The 14,643-nt window shown below is 43.4% G+C and overlaps 1 protein-coding gene across 5 annotated transcripts in view; it reads left to right on the forward strand.

Moving 5' to 3' along the window:
* Positions 1 to 14,643, forward strand: part of LOC142151051 (uncharacterized) — a 106,537-nt gene that overhangs the window by 50,204 nt on the left and 41,690 nt on the right. Inside the window, exons 2-5 of one of the 5 annotated variants that reach the window (XR_012691136.1) lie at positions 765 to 831; positions 951 to 1,048; positions 1,216 to 1,327; positions 2,879 to 5,035. Coding sequence is in view for 4 of the 5 variants with exons in the window: in XM_075206338.1 (XP_075062439.1) it covers positions 795 to 831; positions 951 to 1,048; positions 1,216 to 1,327; positions 2,879 to 4,287 (1,656 nt within the window). In the remaining variant the exon portion in view is untranslated. Of the gene's footprint in view, positions 1 to 764; positions 839 to 950; positions 1,049 to 1,215; positions 1,328 to 2,878; positions 5,817 to 14,643 lie in introns of those variants that run through there. The other 4 variants (XM_075206338.1, XM_075206339.1, XM_075206341.1 and 1 more) reach the window with 4 other exon arrangements.

The following is a 14,643-nucleotide window of genomic DNA, read 5'->3' on the forward strand; positions in this document are numbered from 1 at the left end:
TTAATGTTTATTGAATTTTACCTTTGAGATCATCTACCTAATGACTGGAGGGGTGAAGTATTCTGGGAATGTCACAATAAATATTGCACTTTTTGCACAATTAACCCATTAAAAATAATCTAAATGATCTCTGAAGCATGGAGACTTCTACTCTACTTCACCATCCAATGTTCTGAATATATTTTGTCTGATATAACATGTATCCTTTTGCATTGTTAACTCTTTTTTGACCGTTAATAAACACTTGTTTTAAAAAAAAAAAAAAATCGAAATGGTCAATTTTACCTTTTTTATTTATATCTCTGTCCTTACACCGGATTACACAGTAGTAACAAATACATCCGGTGAGCGTGTGACACCCAGGAACTATCCCCGTGTGTCAGGAGGATTGAGCAGGGCCCAGACCCCCATCACGCTGCCTCCATTGCACTCACAACAATGACCAGAAAATCATCATCAACATTTATTTAGTGCCAGCATATTCTGTAGCGCTTTACAATTTTTACAATTGGGAGCAAACACAGTAGTAAAACAATACTGGGTAATACTGACGGACAGAGAGGTGAGAGGGCCCTGCTCGCAATCTGTTGGAAGATCCTGGAACTAACCAACAAGATCATCCAGCTGGTGACCGGAGAGATGACTGCTGGGAATGGTACATTATACAGTAACACCAGGGGATGTATTTGTTTGATGATTGATCACTGTGTGTGTATCAGGTTCTTATAAGGTATCCGGATATTACCGTCTATTTTTCCATGCAGGAGCAGGTGAATTTAGAAGGAAACAAGGACATGATGATGGAGAATCACCGGCCGCTCACATCACTGGGTAAGAGGTGACTATCATTTATTGTAAAGGACAGGGCAGTTATGAGGGCCATTTAGATACACACATTATCTAATAATTACTTATAAACAATGTATTCAGTCACTGTGTGTCTTCTACAGATGGATCCAGTAACAGAAATACCCCAGAGAGATGTCCCCATCCTCTTTATTCACAGGATTGTACAAAGGAAAATCACAGTATCCTGCAGGAGAATCAGGTAGATGCAATTGAGGGTCTCACCATGATATCAAAGTGACTTTTCACTATATGAGCTGTAGAGTAGGTGTAGGGGTCTTATAGTTATTGCTATTATGCTGTTTAATCTCAATAAATGAAATTAGACATTATGAAAGTGTTATTTTTATTATTATTTGGGTTATTTAGGGTGATGACCTTACTGATATTAAGATGGAAGATATAAAGGAAGAAGAAGAGAAGTTTGTGAGGAGTGATCAGCAGTGTAAGGAGGAGGAAATCCCTACAGATATCAGCACTGGTGAGTAATAAACACTTATTATAGAAAGGAATCGCACATTCTCCTTGTTCAGTCACTACAAAGAAAGAGGATCTGCCCAGAGGGGTGAGTCAGAAGCCGTTGGCTACTATTAGCCTCATGTTCTCCTCCTCACATCATATCATTGTGTGCTGCCAGCCAAGGGATCTGACCAGTCTCCCTCTCACTAAATTTCTTATATCGGTACAATGGACGTCCCTTTAGTGATTCAATTATGGATAAATGGGATAAGACATCGCTTGACATTACTCATAATCCTCCCTATGCACTGCCCCTGTGAAATAATACCTATGTGAGAACTTGGGATTTTTTTATCCAAGCGGGAACCCACCAGATGATGTATGGATACAAAGAGAGGTTGCCCCATCAGTATACACTGTGGTGTTTCACACTGTAGGCAAAATTTCAGGGTACAAAAACAGAGCTGAGAACCAAATCCTACACTTTGTGTAATGTGCTGTTATGTTCGTCTAGTTGCTATTCATTGAAAATTGTCCACTTCGAATAGTGTGGTTCCAACTCGCAATGCGATTTAATTTCAAAAAGTAACAGAGTAACAATTCAATAAAATAAATACAACCAATTACATACGCAGGTGCTCTGGATCCAGCATACAGTCATTCAATCCTGAACCAGGGGCGGATCTAGAAAATTGCTGTACCCGGGGCGATTTAGGCGTGGGCGATTTAGGCCCCGCCCCCTGTCTGACATTTAAGGCTGCCGGCGGCTGCAAAGTATGTGCAGGTCTGCTCGGTAGTGACAGGCAGGGACAGTGTGCTGCCCGGCTGCTCTGATTGTGTTTAAAACACAATCAGAGCAGCCGGGCAGCACACTGTACCTGCCTGTCACAGCCGAACAGACCTGCACATACTGTGCAGCCGTCGGCAGCAAGTCCCTGCTATGTTTTCTGTTATGTTTTCTGTATCCTGAACCTTAGATCTCAATAAAGTGCTTTTAACATTCATATATTTAAGTATAAACTGTATTACATTTGATTATAAACGACTGTGTGTTGGAACTATTTTAAGGTGAACTATTTAGAAGTGAATGTGTAAGTGTAAATGTGTGCAAAAGTCGTACGTGTTGTGGTTAAATACGCCCTTCCACGCCGTAGTGTGCTATTCGCATATTTTCAGACAAAGACAATCAGATTGATGGATATTAATTTGAAACGACTATATCCAATTATTTGACTTTGACAGTGCAATGGAGTACAAAGAGCTTTTAGGCACTGCCTGGGCAGCGAGCAGTGTGTTTTGGGATACACGGAGGTATTGTCACTGTTTAAACAGCACGTAGAGTGCAATAAGGTACTTATGTGGTTGTATTATCTTGTAAGCCAATGTTATATCTGTTCTGAGAAGATTTGTATATGTTTTAGTACTTCTATAATCGTAATGAAGTATTCTTTATTTGCAAATTTAAATGAAACGACTGAACATCTTGAACTGACTAATAGTATGAACATTCTGGGGAATATAATGTGTTCCTCATGTAAAGACAAGATATCCATCTCTATACATATTTTTCCAGTAGATGGTTGCCAAAGCAGGAGTACCTCGGAGGGACATCTCCTTTTGTCTCCAGATTTTAAAATAGAAGATCACATCATACAAGATTCTCCAGAAGAAAACTGCGTTAATCAAAATATACATCCAGTACTTTACAATGCGGCTATATCATCTTATCCATCTACTAATGACATATGCTCTCCAGATAACTCTGATATTACTGCACATAGTACAGCTCATATAGGTGATAAAATATGCTCCTCTTCTGAATGTGATACATTTTGTATACATCAGTCAAACTGTGTTAGACCTCAGACAACTCAAACAGGTGAGAAAACCTTTCCGTGTTCTGAGTGTGAGAAATGTTTTACACGGAAATCACAACTTACTAGTCATCATAGAATTCACACTGGTGAAAAACCATTTTCATGTGCAGAGTGTGGGAAATGTTTTACACAGAAATCACAACTTGCTAGACATCACAGAATTCACACTGGTGAAAAACCATTTTCATGTGCAGAGTGTGGGAAATGTTTTACACAGAATGCACAACTTACTAGACATCATAGAATTCACACTAGTGAGAAACCATTTTCATGTACAGAGTGTGGGAAATGTTTTACACAGAAATTATCTCTTGTTATACATCAGAAAAATCACACAGGTGAGAAACCATTTTCATGTGCGAAATGTGGGAAGTTATTTTCAAAGAAATCACAATATGCTACTCATCAGAGAAATCACACAGGTGAGAAACCATTTCCATGTTCTGGATGTGAGAAAATTTTTTCATTTAAATCACAACGTAATATTCATCAGAAAATTCACACAGGTGATAAACCATTTTCATGTACAGAGTGTGAGAAATGTTTTAAAAGGAAATCACACCTTACTATTCATCACAGATTTCACACTGGTGAGAAACCATTTTCATGTGCAGAGTGTGGGAAATGTTTTTCACGCAAATCACACCTTACTAGTCATCACAGAATTCACACTGGTGAGAAACCATTTTCATGTGCAGAGTGTGGGAAATGTTTTTCACATAAATCATCTCTTGTTTCTCATCAGAGAAATCACACAGGTGAGAAACCATTTTCATGTACAGAGTGTGGGAAATGTTTTAAATCCAGATCAAATCTTGTTAGACATCGGTACACTCACACTGGTGATAAACCATTTTCATGTGCAGTGTGTCGAAAATGTTTTTCAAAGAAATCACAATGTGCTAATCATGAGAGAATTCACACAGGTAAGAAACTATTTCCATGTACAGAGTGTGGGAAATGTTTTACATATAAATTATCTCTTGTTATACATCAGAGAAATCACAGAGGTGAGAAACCATTTTCATGTACAGAGTGTGGGAAATGTTTTGTACGAAAATCACATCTTGTAACACATCTGAAAAGTCATACAAGTGAAAAGTAAATTTTCATAAGCTAATACAAGGAGCACGTTTGGAAAAATACTCTTTAATATCTTAAAACTCATTGAATTTAGTAATGTAATTTAAAAAAACAGGCATGAAAACATTTACAGAGTGCATAGTTTAAAGTATATTGAGTTATGGAGGGCAATTCAAAGTGTCAGTCACACATTGTCATTCAGATACATAGGTGGAATGTGTGTAACCAACATAAGACAGGAAAAGATCGCTCATGTGTGGAACTTACTGCAGTTTACTTATGTCATTATATACCCATCACTCTACACAGTAAGAGCATTGTCCTCCTGGCAATGGGCTGGAGATATAATATGGGATCTGGGACACTGTTGCATTATGTTTGATCATACTCTAATTTAAGATGTGACATGGTTTATATAATTCTGTAATCTCTGTCACTATCTCAATATCTTTGTCATTTACAAAGATGCAGAAAAGACCCATAGTGCAATTTCAATTTTGTAATGCCATTTTGATATTTTTCTTCCAAGCATCCATTTATAGAGATACGAGTGTAGTGTAGTGTTTAAGGATGTGTCTTCATGGCTGCTCCTTATGGAAGGAGCTAAGGATATCTGGACGTCCTTTGCTAAGTTTCTCTCATGCACCATATATTGTGCCAGCATGTGAAAACAAGATTCTGTTGATTACGTGGGTCACAGGAAACTGATGGCTCCCTGACTTTTTTTAAGAACATTTAAATGCTTCAAAATCCCAATTTTCATGTAACAGGTGTTTTCATGGAGCTATTTTCTATACATGACGGCCTGTTGTTTAAGGTAGGGTTGGATCTATGTGTACGTGGGGGTTCTTTAGTAGAGTGCAGATTAAGATAAGTACATGACTAGATACACAAAAGCAAATACATGCATGATCAAGAAGACAATTATAACTTTATTAAAAACATTAAAATGCACAAATTGATTTAGCTTATATAATTAATTTATGTCACACAGACATACATATCTCACAGTATTTTGTAGTGGTTTAACCATGTACTACAGCTGTTTAGTACTAAAGCTGGGTACACACTACAATATTTTCAACCAATTGTTGTTCCAGTCACACGGGAAACGACCGCTGGGTCTGATATCGCAGTAGTATGTACACTCCCAAGATTATCTTTTATCGTACCAAAGCACATTTTATTGTTTGATTTATTTATATAAACTGACTATAAATCACTATAAACGATGGAACAGCGTCGTGCCAATTCTGCAGTGTGCACATACTCGTGACAGTCTGTCCGACAATTCTGCTGATCGTTTCTTGAACAGCGACGCTTTTCTGGGTGTGTATATTTAAATTTATGATGTTGCTCCTTACGTCTCCCACATGCCGTGTTTTCTAATCATGAAGCACATGGAAATAGTGATCTTTTCATAGCGATTCCATAACAAATCGTTTTTACATGCTGTATATGTCACCTCTGTGTTCCTGTATGCAAGTGTATATAACATGAATTGTTAACACATGTGAAAATACATATTCTCAATAAAGTCTCATTTATTTACAGATGTGACGCGTCCATTTCTTGAATTCTGTATTATCTACTTGTAATTTTTTCTCTTATCTTACTGTCTTATATGTTTTTATATGCACACTATACATTTCCACTTTGAAGCTAAATTTTGTTACCTATTATGACCTGTGACAGTATGGACCTCCTATGCCTCCCTGTCTGTTGTGTTGCTGGAGACCGACTGGACTTGCCTTGCCACCGTCTCTGTTCTTTCTACCAAATGCGCCCCTCAATGCAGTAGGAGGGGCTTACTATGCTGCCACCACTGGACTCCTTAGCGGCATCCAGAACTGATACTTCTGGGTAACTGTCACTGCTAGTGTACCCCGCACTGGACACCTGGGCTGGTTCCCCTGACCTCTTCCTGTAGATCAGGGTTTCTATGGATGGATCCCCCTTGGCCTATCACACTGGCCAGAGCTGCTGAATAGCGGGCAGAGCGGCGGTACTAGACGCTGAATCCAAACCAACTGCAGATAAAGCAGCCACAGGCGCTCCCCTGGGACTGGAGGAGCTACACTCAGTCGCTAGATTTTTTAGGCCGAGTAAGTTGCCAGGTAATGATGATCTCCTTGACCATTACATCAAGAATCACATGTATGTGGCCCTGGTCAGCCTTGATGAAGAGGAGGCCATTGATCATGTCTCACATGAGTTGGGAGTGTTTGGTTTGTTTATTAACGTGAAGAGATTGTAGTTGGCATTTCTCAGTATTTATGCGATAACACTGATCCTACATTTCAGTGTTAATAAGTCCTTGTCGCCATATCTCATCCTCTGCCTCTTCAAATCTTTCTTGCAGTAATTGCATTTGTTCCCAGAGCTGTATGTGGGGACCTAAAGTGAACATCCATTTCCTATATACACTAAAGGCATTGATGGGATTCTCCTGATCCTTTAAAAGACAGAAGATATCCTTGTGCGTGCAGTACAGGTACGGTACACCTCTAATCTGACATTCTACAATCAATTCCCCCATGCTCATCATTTCCAGTGGGTCTGTGGAATCATCTAATGGTGATGTGGAGGGGCTCATCAGGCATCTGCCTAGGTTCCAGCAGCCTAGTTTGGTCATTGCTTCCATTTGTCTTGGTTGCCAAGCACATATACAGGTACTGCTGATTATGCTTGTAACTAGATTTTCCCTTGGCCAGATCCTACATAGTATCATCATCATCAGTTATTTATATAGCGCCAGCAAATTCCATAGCGCTTTACAATTGGGAACAAACAGTAATAAAACAATACTGGGTAATACAGACAGAGAGGTAAGAGAACCCTGCTCACAAGCTTACAATCTATGGGGCAATGGGAGTTTGAAACACAAGGGCATGTGCTACATCATATTGCAGATTGGACCAGCTAGAATGCAAAGGTAAAAAGTATTGAGTGGGCTGTGTGATCAGTCACAGAGCAATGTTGGTCAGAGGGTTGATGTCTTTTGTTAGCTGTGTAGATGGTGATAATGGGGTAACCTAGGGAGATTAAGATGGTGGTTGAGGAATATCATAAGCTTGTCTGAAGAGGTGGGTTTTCAAAGAACGCTTGAAGGTTTGAAGATTAGAGAAAAGTCTTACTGTGCGAGGGAGAGAATTCCACAAAGTGGGTGCAGCCCGGAAAAAGTCCTGTAACTGAGAATCGGAGGATGTGATGAGAGTGGAAGAAAGACGCAGATCTTGTGCAGAACGGAGGTGTCGAGTCGAGAGATATTTATGGGCATATTCAATTAGGGTTCCGTCCACGGCAACGCTCGTTACCGCGGAAAGTGCGCACTATTGCCGGTATTACGGTACCGAAATAACGCAGATTTTTGTACGCAGCCCATAGGGTTGCGAACGAAAATCCACGTTATTGCGGCACCGTGGATTAAGTACGCGGCGCGATCCCGCAAACCGGAATCGTAATTGAATATGCCCCTTAGAGACAAGTGAGGAGATGTATTTCTGCAATTTTGTTGACGGCCTTGTATGTTAGTAGAAGAATTTTATATTGGATTCGTTGAAATACAGGCAACAAACGTAGAGACTGACAGAGTGGCTCAGCAGAGAGAACGGTTTGTAAGGAAAATCAATCTAGCCGCTGCGTGCAAAATAGATTGTAGGGGTTCAAGTCTGACTTTGGGAAGACCAGTAAGAAGGGAATTGCAATAGTCGATGCGGGAGATGATGAGTGCATGAATTAAGATTTTTGCAGTGTCTTGTGTAAGATTTGCGCGTATTCTGGAAATGTTCTTTAGGTGTATTTAACATGATTTAGATATAGAGTTAATGTGGAAATTAAATGATAGTTGTGAGTCAAGGATTATGCTCATGTTATCAACAGAAATAGAACTGTCAGGCAGGAAGCTTCTGTTTTTGGGTGGGAATATTATTAATTCAGTTTTTGAAAGATTGAGTTTGAGTTGGCGAGAAGACATCCAAGATGAAATGGTAGAAAGACAGTCAGTAACGCGAGACAACACAGATGGTGAAAGATCAGGAGAAGATAGATAGATTTGTGTATCATCCGCATAGAGATGATACTGAAATCCAAAGGAGCTTATTAGTTTTCCAAGAGAAGTGGTGTAGATAGAGAATAGCAGAGGACCTAGGACTGATTCTTGTGGTACTCCAACTGATAAAGGAAGCGGAGCAGAGGTGGATCCAGAGAAATTAACACTGAAAGAGCGATTAGATAGGTAGGATGAGAACCAGGATAGGACAGTGCCTTCAAGACCTAGGAATTGTAGCGTTTCTATGAGGAGAGAGTGGTCAAGTGTTGAATGCAGCAGAGAGATTCAGGAGAATAAGAAGAGAGTAACGGCCTTTGTATTTTGCTGTGATCAAATCATTGACAACCTTGGTCAGTGCAGTCTCTGTGGAGTGTTGATAGCAAAATCCTGACTGAAGAGAATCCAGTAGGTACAAATGACTTTATCTGTGAACTCATCCCATTCTGGTTCATCCCGAAAATCCCAGGCCCCTGCTTCCTCTCTCAACATTAGGAACACATCCAACAGGTTCTCCAATTTCTCAGGTAGACTGGCTCCTTTCTACATTATAATCTTTGGGCACTCCTCGTCCCAATAATCCAAAATGTGCTACATTGTGATAGGGTGGTGCAGAAGATCTCTATCACCATCCTGCAGACACTGCCACAGTGATTCATCCCAGGAATCCCTTACTCTGGTTGCACTGGACTGTTTTATCCCTTCCTTTGGGAACTTTTTCAACACTGGGCTGTGATCTGCTCTCTTCTTCCCAGAGCTCACACCCATTTTACTTCCAGAGATCCACTCACTGTGATCTCCCCTACTTGAGACATGGTTCCATCTTCCGTTCTCCACTGGTGGGGTGTGCCTCCCCTTATCAAATTGGCACTTAGGTGGCATCTTACCTCGCCTCTTGCTTTTGGCACTTGCAACTATCTTTGGCAAGCTGGACATTATAGCAACTGGTTTAATACTGAGTTATAAATTGAAGGTGGTGTTGGTAAGCTATTGCACCTTTACTTTGCAGAGCTTTGGGTGTATCACGATACAACCCCCTGCACTCTAACTGAACATCAGGACTGTGTGATCCCACTGCTTGCCACCAATTGTGATGATACCAGGATGTTAGGGTAGGAACCCAGAGGAAAGTCTTGGTATCTGTTAGGAACCCCTCTAGCCGGTACAACACAACCCGGAGTCTGCTCTGCCAGTCAGGTGTTCACTGGAGCCCCTAGTGGTGGGGACAGACTTGGCTGCAGACTAGCAGAGGGTCGTGAAGTGCGTACCGACTAGGGGGAACCCAGGTAAGCGGAGTGGAGTCCGAGCAGAGGTCAAGGCCGGCAGCAGATAGCAGATCCGATAAACAAGCCGAGGTCAGGGGTCACGAACAGACAGGATGGTCGGTATACAAGCCAGAGATCAAGGTCACGAGAAACACAGGCAGGGTCCAAATCCAGGCAACGGGTCATACACGGGTGGTCAATAGAGTTTTCCAAGAGACAGGAACAAGGCACAGAGCTGGTCAGCAGACTGGAACAGAAGCTATAACCGGCAATGAGGTAGCAGACCTCATTGCCTTAAGTAGTAAGCCCAGCCAATCAGAGCCTGGCTGTGATTATCCTCAGCGTTGCCCCTAGATTACTTAGGCAATAGGTGTTTGTTCTATAGTTGAGCGCATGCGCCCGGCTTCTCACCGCCGGGACGCAGCGCTGAAGCGTCTATGCGTTGCCCCGGCAACGGCCGGGACATGGGCGGAAGTGACGTCCCGGTCGCCATAGCGACGGCCGTGACGCAGGTAAGAGAGTCGCGGCGGCTGGGCACCGCTGCGGCTCGTAACAGTACCCCCCCCCCTTGAGGAGGGGTCGAGGGACCCCGACATCCAGGCTTCTTTGGAAAACCTTCAACTGTTTAGGCGCACATAGTCGTCTTCGCGGGACCCAGGATCGTTCCTCTAATCCACGATTTTTCCATTGTACCAGGAAATGTACCTGCCCCTGCACTTTTTTGGAGTTAAGAACTTTCTGAACCAAAAATTTTTGTGACGTGTTCCTATTTCCTACAGAAAGTCCTGTAGACTGTGATGGATTTGGGTATAATACTGGTTTGAGTAATGAACAATGAAATGTGTTGGGGATCTTTAGTGAGCCAGGAATCTTCAATCTAAAAGCAACCGGATTGATCTGTTTGGTGATCATGAACGGACCAATAAATTTAGGCCCCAATTTTTTACAAGGCTGTCTGAGCCTGAGGTTTCGAGTTGACAGCCACACTTTTTGGCCCACTTTAAATGAGCAGGTGGCACGGTGGCGATCCGAAAAATTTTTGGCCGACAATGAGGACTTTTTCAAAGAGGAGTGAACCTCCTTCCAAATTCTTTTCAGATCCGCATTTGTGGAGCGAATCCCCGGAATACCAGCAGATTTGAGAGAATAGAGAGAATTAGATCTGGGATGGAAACCGAAGTTACAGTAGAACGGGGGAGTTTGAGTGGATGAGTGAGATGAATTATTGTAGGCAAACTCTGCCCAGGGCAGCAACGAGGACCAATTATCATGGAATTCGGAGGTATAACATCGGAGGAACTGCTCAAGTGACTGATTAACCCTTTCAGTTTGCCCGTTAGACTGAGGGTGGTATGCAGATGATAGACTGATCCTGATTCCGAGAAGGGTACAGAAGGATCTCCAGAACTGCGCTATGAATTGTGACCCACGATCAGAGACAATATCGGAAGGAAGTCCATGGAGCCGGAAAATATGCTGTATGAAGAGAAGGGCCAGATCTCGAGCTGTAGGAAGCCTGGTTAATGGAATGAAATGTGCCATCTTACTGAAACGGTCTACCACAACCCAAATACTATTGTGTCCTGTAGAAGGTGGCAAATCAACAATAAAGTCCATGGACAAATGTGTCCACGGTTTTGCAGGAATGGTCAATGGAAGCAATTGACCTACCGGGCGAGTCCTGGGGACTTTGTTTCTGGCGCAAACCTCACATAAGAGGACATGACTTTTGACGTCAGCGGACAAGGATGGCCACCAGACCGTACGGGAAAGAATTTCCAGCGTCTTATAAATTCCAGGGTGTCCAGCCGACCTACTATTATGCGCCTCTGCAAGAACCGCCCTCCTTAGATGGACTGGAATGAAGAGACGTTGCTCCGGAGTAGTATCAGGGGCTAACTTCTGGAACATCTGAAGTGTGATACTTAAATCCTGGGTTAATCCAGCATGGATTACGGAAGGTTTTGAAACTGGGACGTAGTGAGCCAAGAAACTTCTGGACAGAGCATCTGCCCGGACATTTTTGGAACCCGGTCGATAGGTGATCAGGAAATTGAATTGGGTAAAGAATAACGACCAACGGGCCTGTCTGGGATTTAGACGTTTGGCCGATTGTATATATTGCAAGTTCTTGTGATCGGTAATGACAGAGATCTGATGTGAAGCACCTTCCAGCCAATGTCGCCACTCTTCGAAGGCCCATTTGATTGCCAATAATTCTCTATTCCCGACATCATAGTTGGCTTCTGCTGAGGAGAACTGACGGGAGAAATAGGCACATGGGTGTAGACGATTAGTATGAGGATCCTTCTGTGATAATATGGCACCAGCACCGACGTCAGAGGCGTCGACCTCAAGAACAAATGTTTTAGCTGGATCCGGATGTCTAAGGACCTGAGCGGAGACAAAGGCTTTTTTTAGGTTTTCGAATGAGGCTACTGCTTGGGGGGACCAATTAGTTGGATCCATTCCTTTACGGGTTAGGGCGACAATGGGAGCCACGATGTCCGCAAAGCCATGAATGAACCTTCTATAATAGTTGGAGAAGCCCAGAAACCTCTGCACCGCCTTAAGGTTGTTTGGTTGCACCCAATCTAAAATAGCCTGAACCTTAGTTGGATCCATGGAGAATCCCTCAGAAGAGATTATGTAACCTTTAAAGGATACTTTCTGCACCTTAAACTCACACTTTTCCAGCTTGGCATAAAGGTGGTTCTCTCGCAATCTTCGTAGAACTTGTTTGACGTGATTCTGATGTATGGACAAAGATCTGGAATAGATGAGGATATCATCTAAATAGACCACGAAACAACCAAGGAAGTCCCGAAGAACCTCATTGATTAGGTCCTGAAATACTGCAGGTGCATTGCTAAGACCAAATGGCATGACCAAATACTCGTAATGGCCAGAGTGCGTATTGAATGCCGTCTTCCACTCATCTTCTTCTTTGATCCAGATGAGGTTATATGCACCTCGAAGATCGACTTTGGTGAAAACAGTGGCACCTCTTAATTGGTCGAACAATACGGAGATGAGAGGAAGTGGATAGGTGTTTTTGACTGTGATGAGGTTCAATCCTCTGTAGTCAATACAGGGTCTTAGTCCTCCGTCTTTTTTAGACACAAAAAAACATCCAGCCCCTACTGGAGATTTGGATGGCCTGATGAAGCCCTTTTCCAAATTCTCCTCAATATAATCTTGCATGGACTTGGTCTCGGGTCCCGAGAGAGAATACAGGCGTCCCTTGGGTAACTTGGAACCGGGTATGAGCTCGATGGCACAGTCGAAGTCACGGTGAGGTGGTAACGTATCCGCAGCTTTCTTGGAAAACACATCCCAGAAGTCGTGGTATTGTGAGGGAAGTTGCTCCGGAATAGCCTGTACCATACGCAGAGGCAGCGTCAAGCAAGACTGTGAACAATACGAGCTCCACTGGACAATTTCTCCTTTCTCCCAATCCACAACAGGGTTGTGACGAGAAAGCCAAGGATGGCCCAGAACCAATGGATCCGATGGGCAGTCAATAAGGAGGAACGTTATAGACTCTGAATGAAGCGCTCCGATGTTCAAGTGTAATAGCGGAGTCTCCCATTCAATCTTGCCTCCAGGCAATGGATTCCCATCTAAGCCACAGACTGTAATAGCAGATTTGAGCCTTACAGGCGGAATCCCAGCGGAGCGGGCAAACCCGATATCAAGGAAATTGCCTGCAGCTGCACTATCAATGAAGGCCGACAGGGCCACGGAACTGGTACCAACAGTGACTTGTGCGGGGATCAGAACAGCATTCTTTTGGGAAACAACTTGCAGGCCTAAGTGGATCTTTCCCCAACATGCTTCTTTCTCAGGTTTATAAGGGCAAGAGCAGGAGAAATGGCCTTTCTTACCACAATAAAGGCATAGGCCTTGTGACCATCTTCTGTCTCTTTTATCAGGAGAGAGGCGAAGCGCCCCTGACTGGGTAGGGTTCTCAACAGAAGAATCTGGAATAAATGCAGACAAACAAGAAGACGCCTCTTTCTCTGTCCTCCTCTCCTTGATCCTCCTGTCAATTTTAATGGTGAGTTGCATAAGGCTCTCCAGCGAAGTGGGTGAAGGATACTGCACAAGTGAATCCTTAATCTCCTCTGACAGTCCTAAGCGAAACTGGCTGCGTAACGCTGGATCATTCCATTCGCTGTCAGGCGACCATCTGCGGAATTCAGCGCAGTATTCTTCTTCCAAACGCCGGCCTTGCTTTAAGGCCCGTAGATGAGCCTCAGCCGAGGCAACTCGATCTGGATCATCGTAAAGGAGGCCCAGTGCATTAAAGAAAGCTTCTAACGATTGCACAATAGGACTCGACTGTGGTAGGGTGAAAGCCCAGGACTGGAGGTCACCCTGCAGGAGGGAGATGACAATTCCAACTCTCTGCTGTTCTGAACCTGAAGACCGAGGCTTTAGCCGAAAGTAGAGTTTGCAGCTTTCTTTAAAATTCCGGAACAGGGCTCTATTTCCGGAGAACCGGTCCGGCAAATTTAACTTTGGTTCATCAACTGAACCAGAAATGGGCAGTGTAATCCGGGGGACCTCGACTGAGGAGGACAAACGCTGGGACAGTTCCCGGATCATCTGGTAGAGGGTCTCAACATGATCCGCCAGGGCTTGAAGAGGAGACGATTTGGTTCCGCTTTCTTCCATACCAATTCGTCTCCGGAACTAGTGGTGGGGACAGACTTGGCTGCAGACTAGCAGAGGGTCGTGAAGTGCGTACCGACTAGGGGGAACCCAGGTAAGCGGAGTGGAGTCCGAGCAGAGGTCAAGGGCCGGCAGCAGATAGCAGATCCGATAAACAAGCCGGGGTCAGGGGTCACGAGCAGACAGGATGGTCGGTATACAAGCCAGAGATCAAGGTCACGAGAAACACAGGCAGGGTCCAAATCCAGGCAAGGGGTCATACACGGGTGGTCAATAGAGTTTTCCAAGAGACAGGAACAAGGCACAGAGCTGGTCAGCAGACTGGAACAGAAGCTATAACCGGCAATGAGGTAGCAGACCTCATTGCCTTAAGTAGTAAGCCCAGCCA

Source organism: Mixophyes fleayi, chromosome 4 (genome assembly GCF_038048845.1).
Source record: "Mixophyes fleayi isolate aMixFle1 chromosome 4, aMixFle1.hap1, whole genome shotgun sequence".
Taxonomy (NCBI): Eukaryota; Metazoa; Chordata; class Amphibia; order Anura; family Limnodynastidae; genus Mixophyes; species Mixophyes fleayi.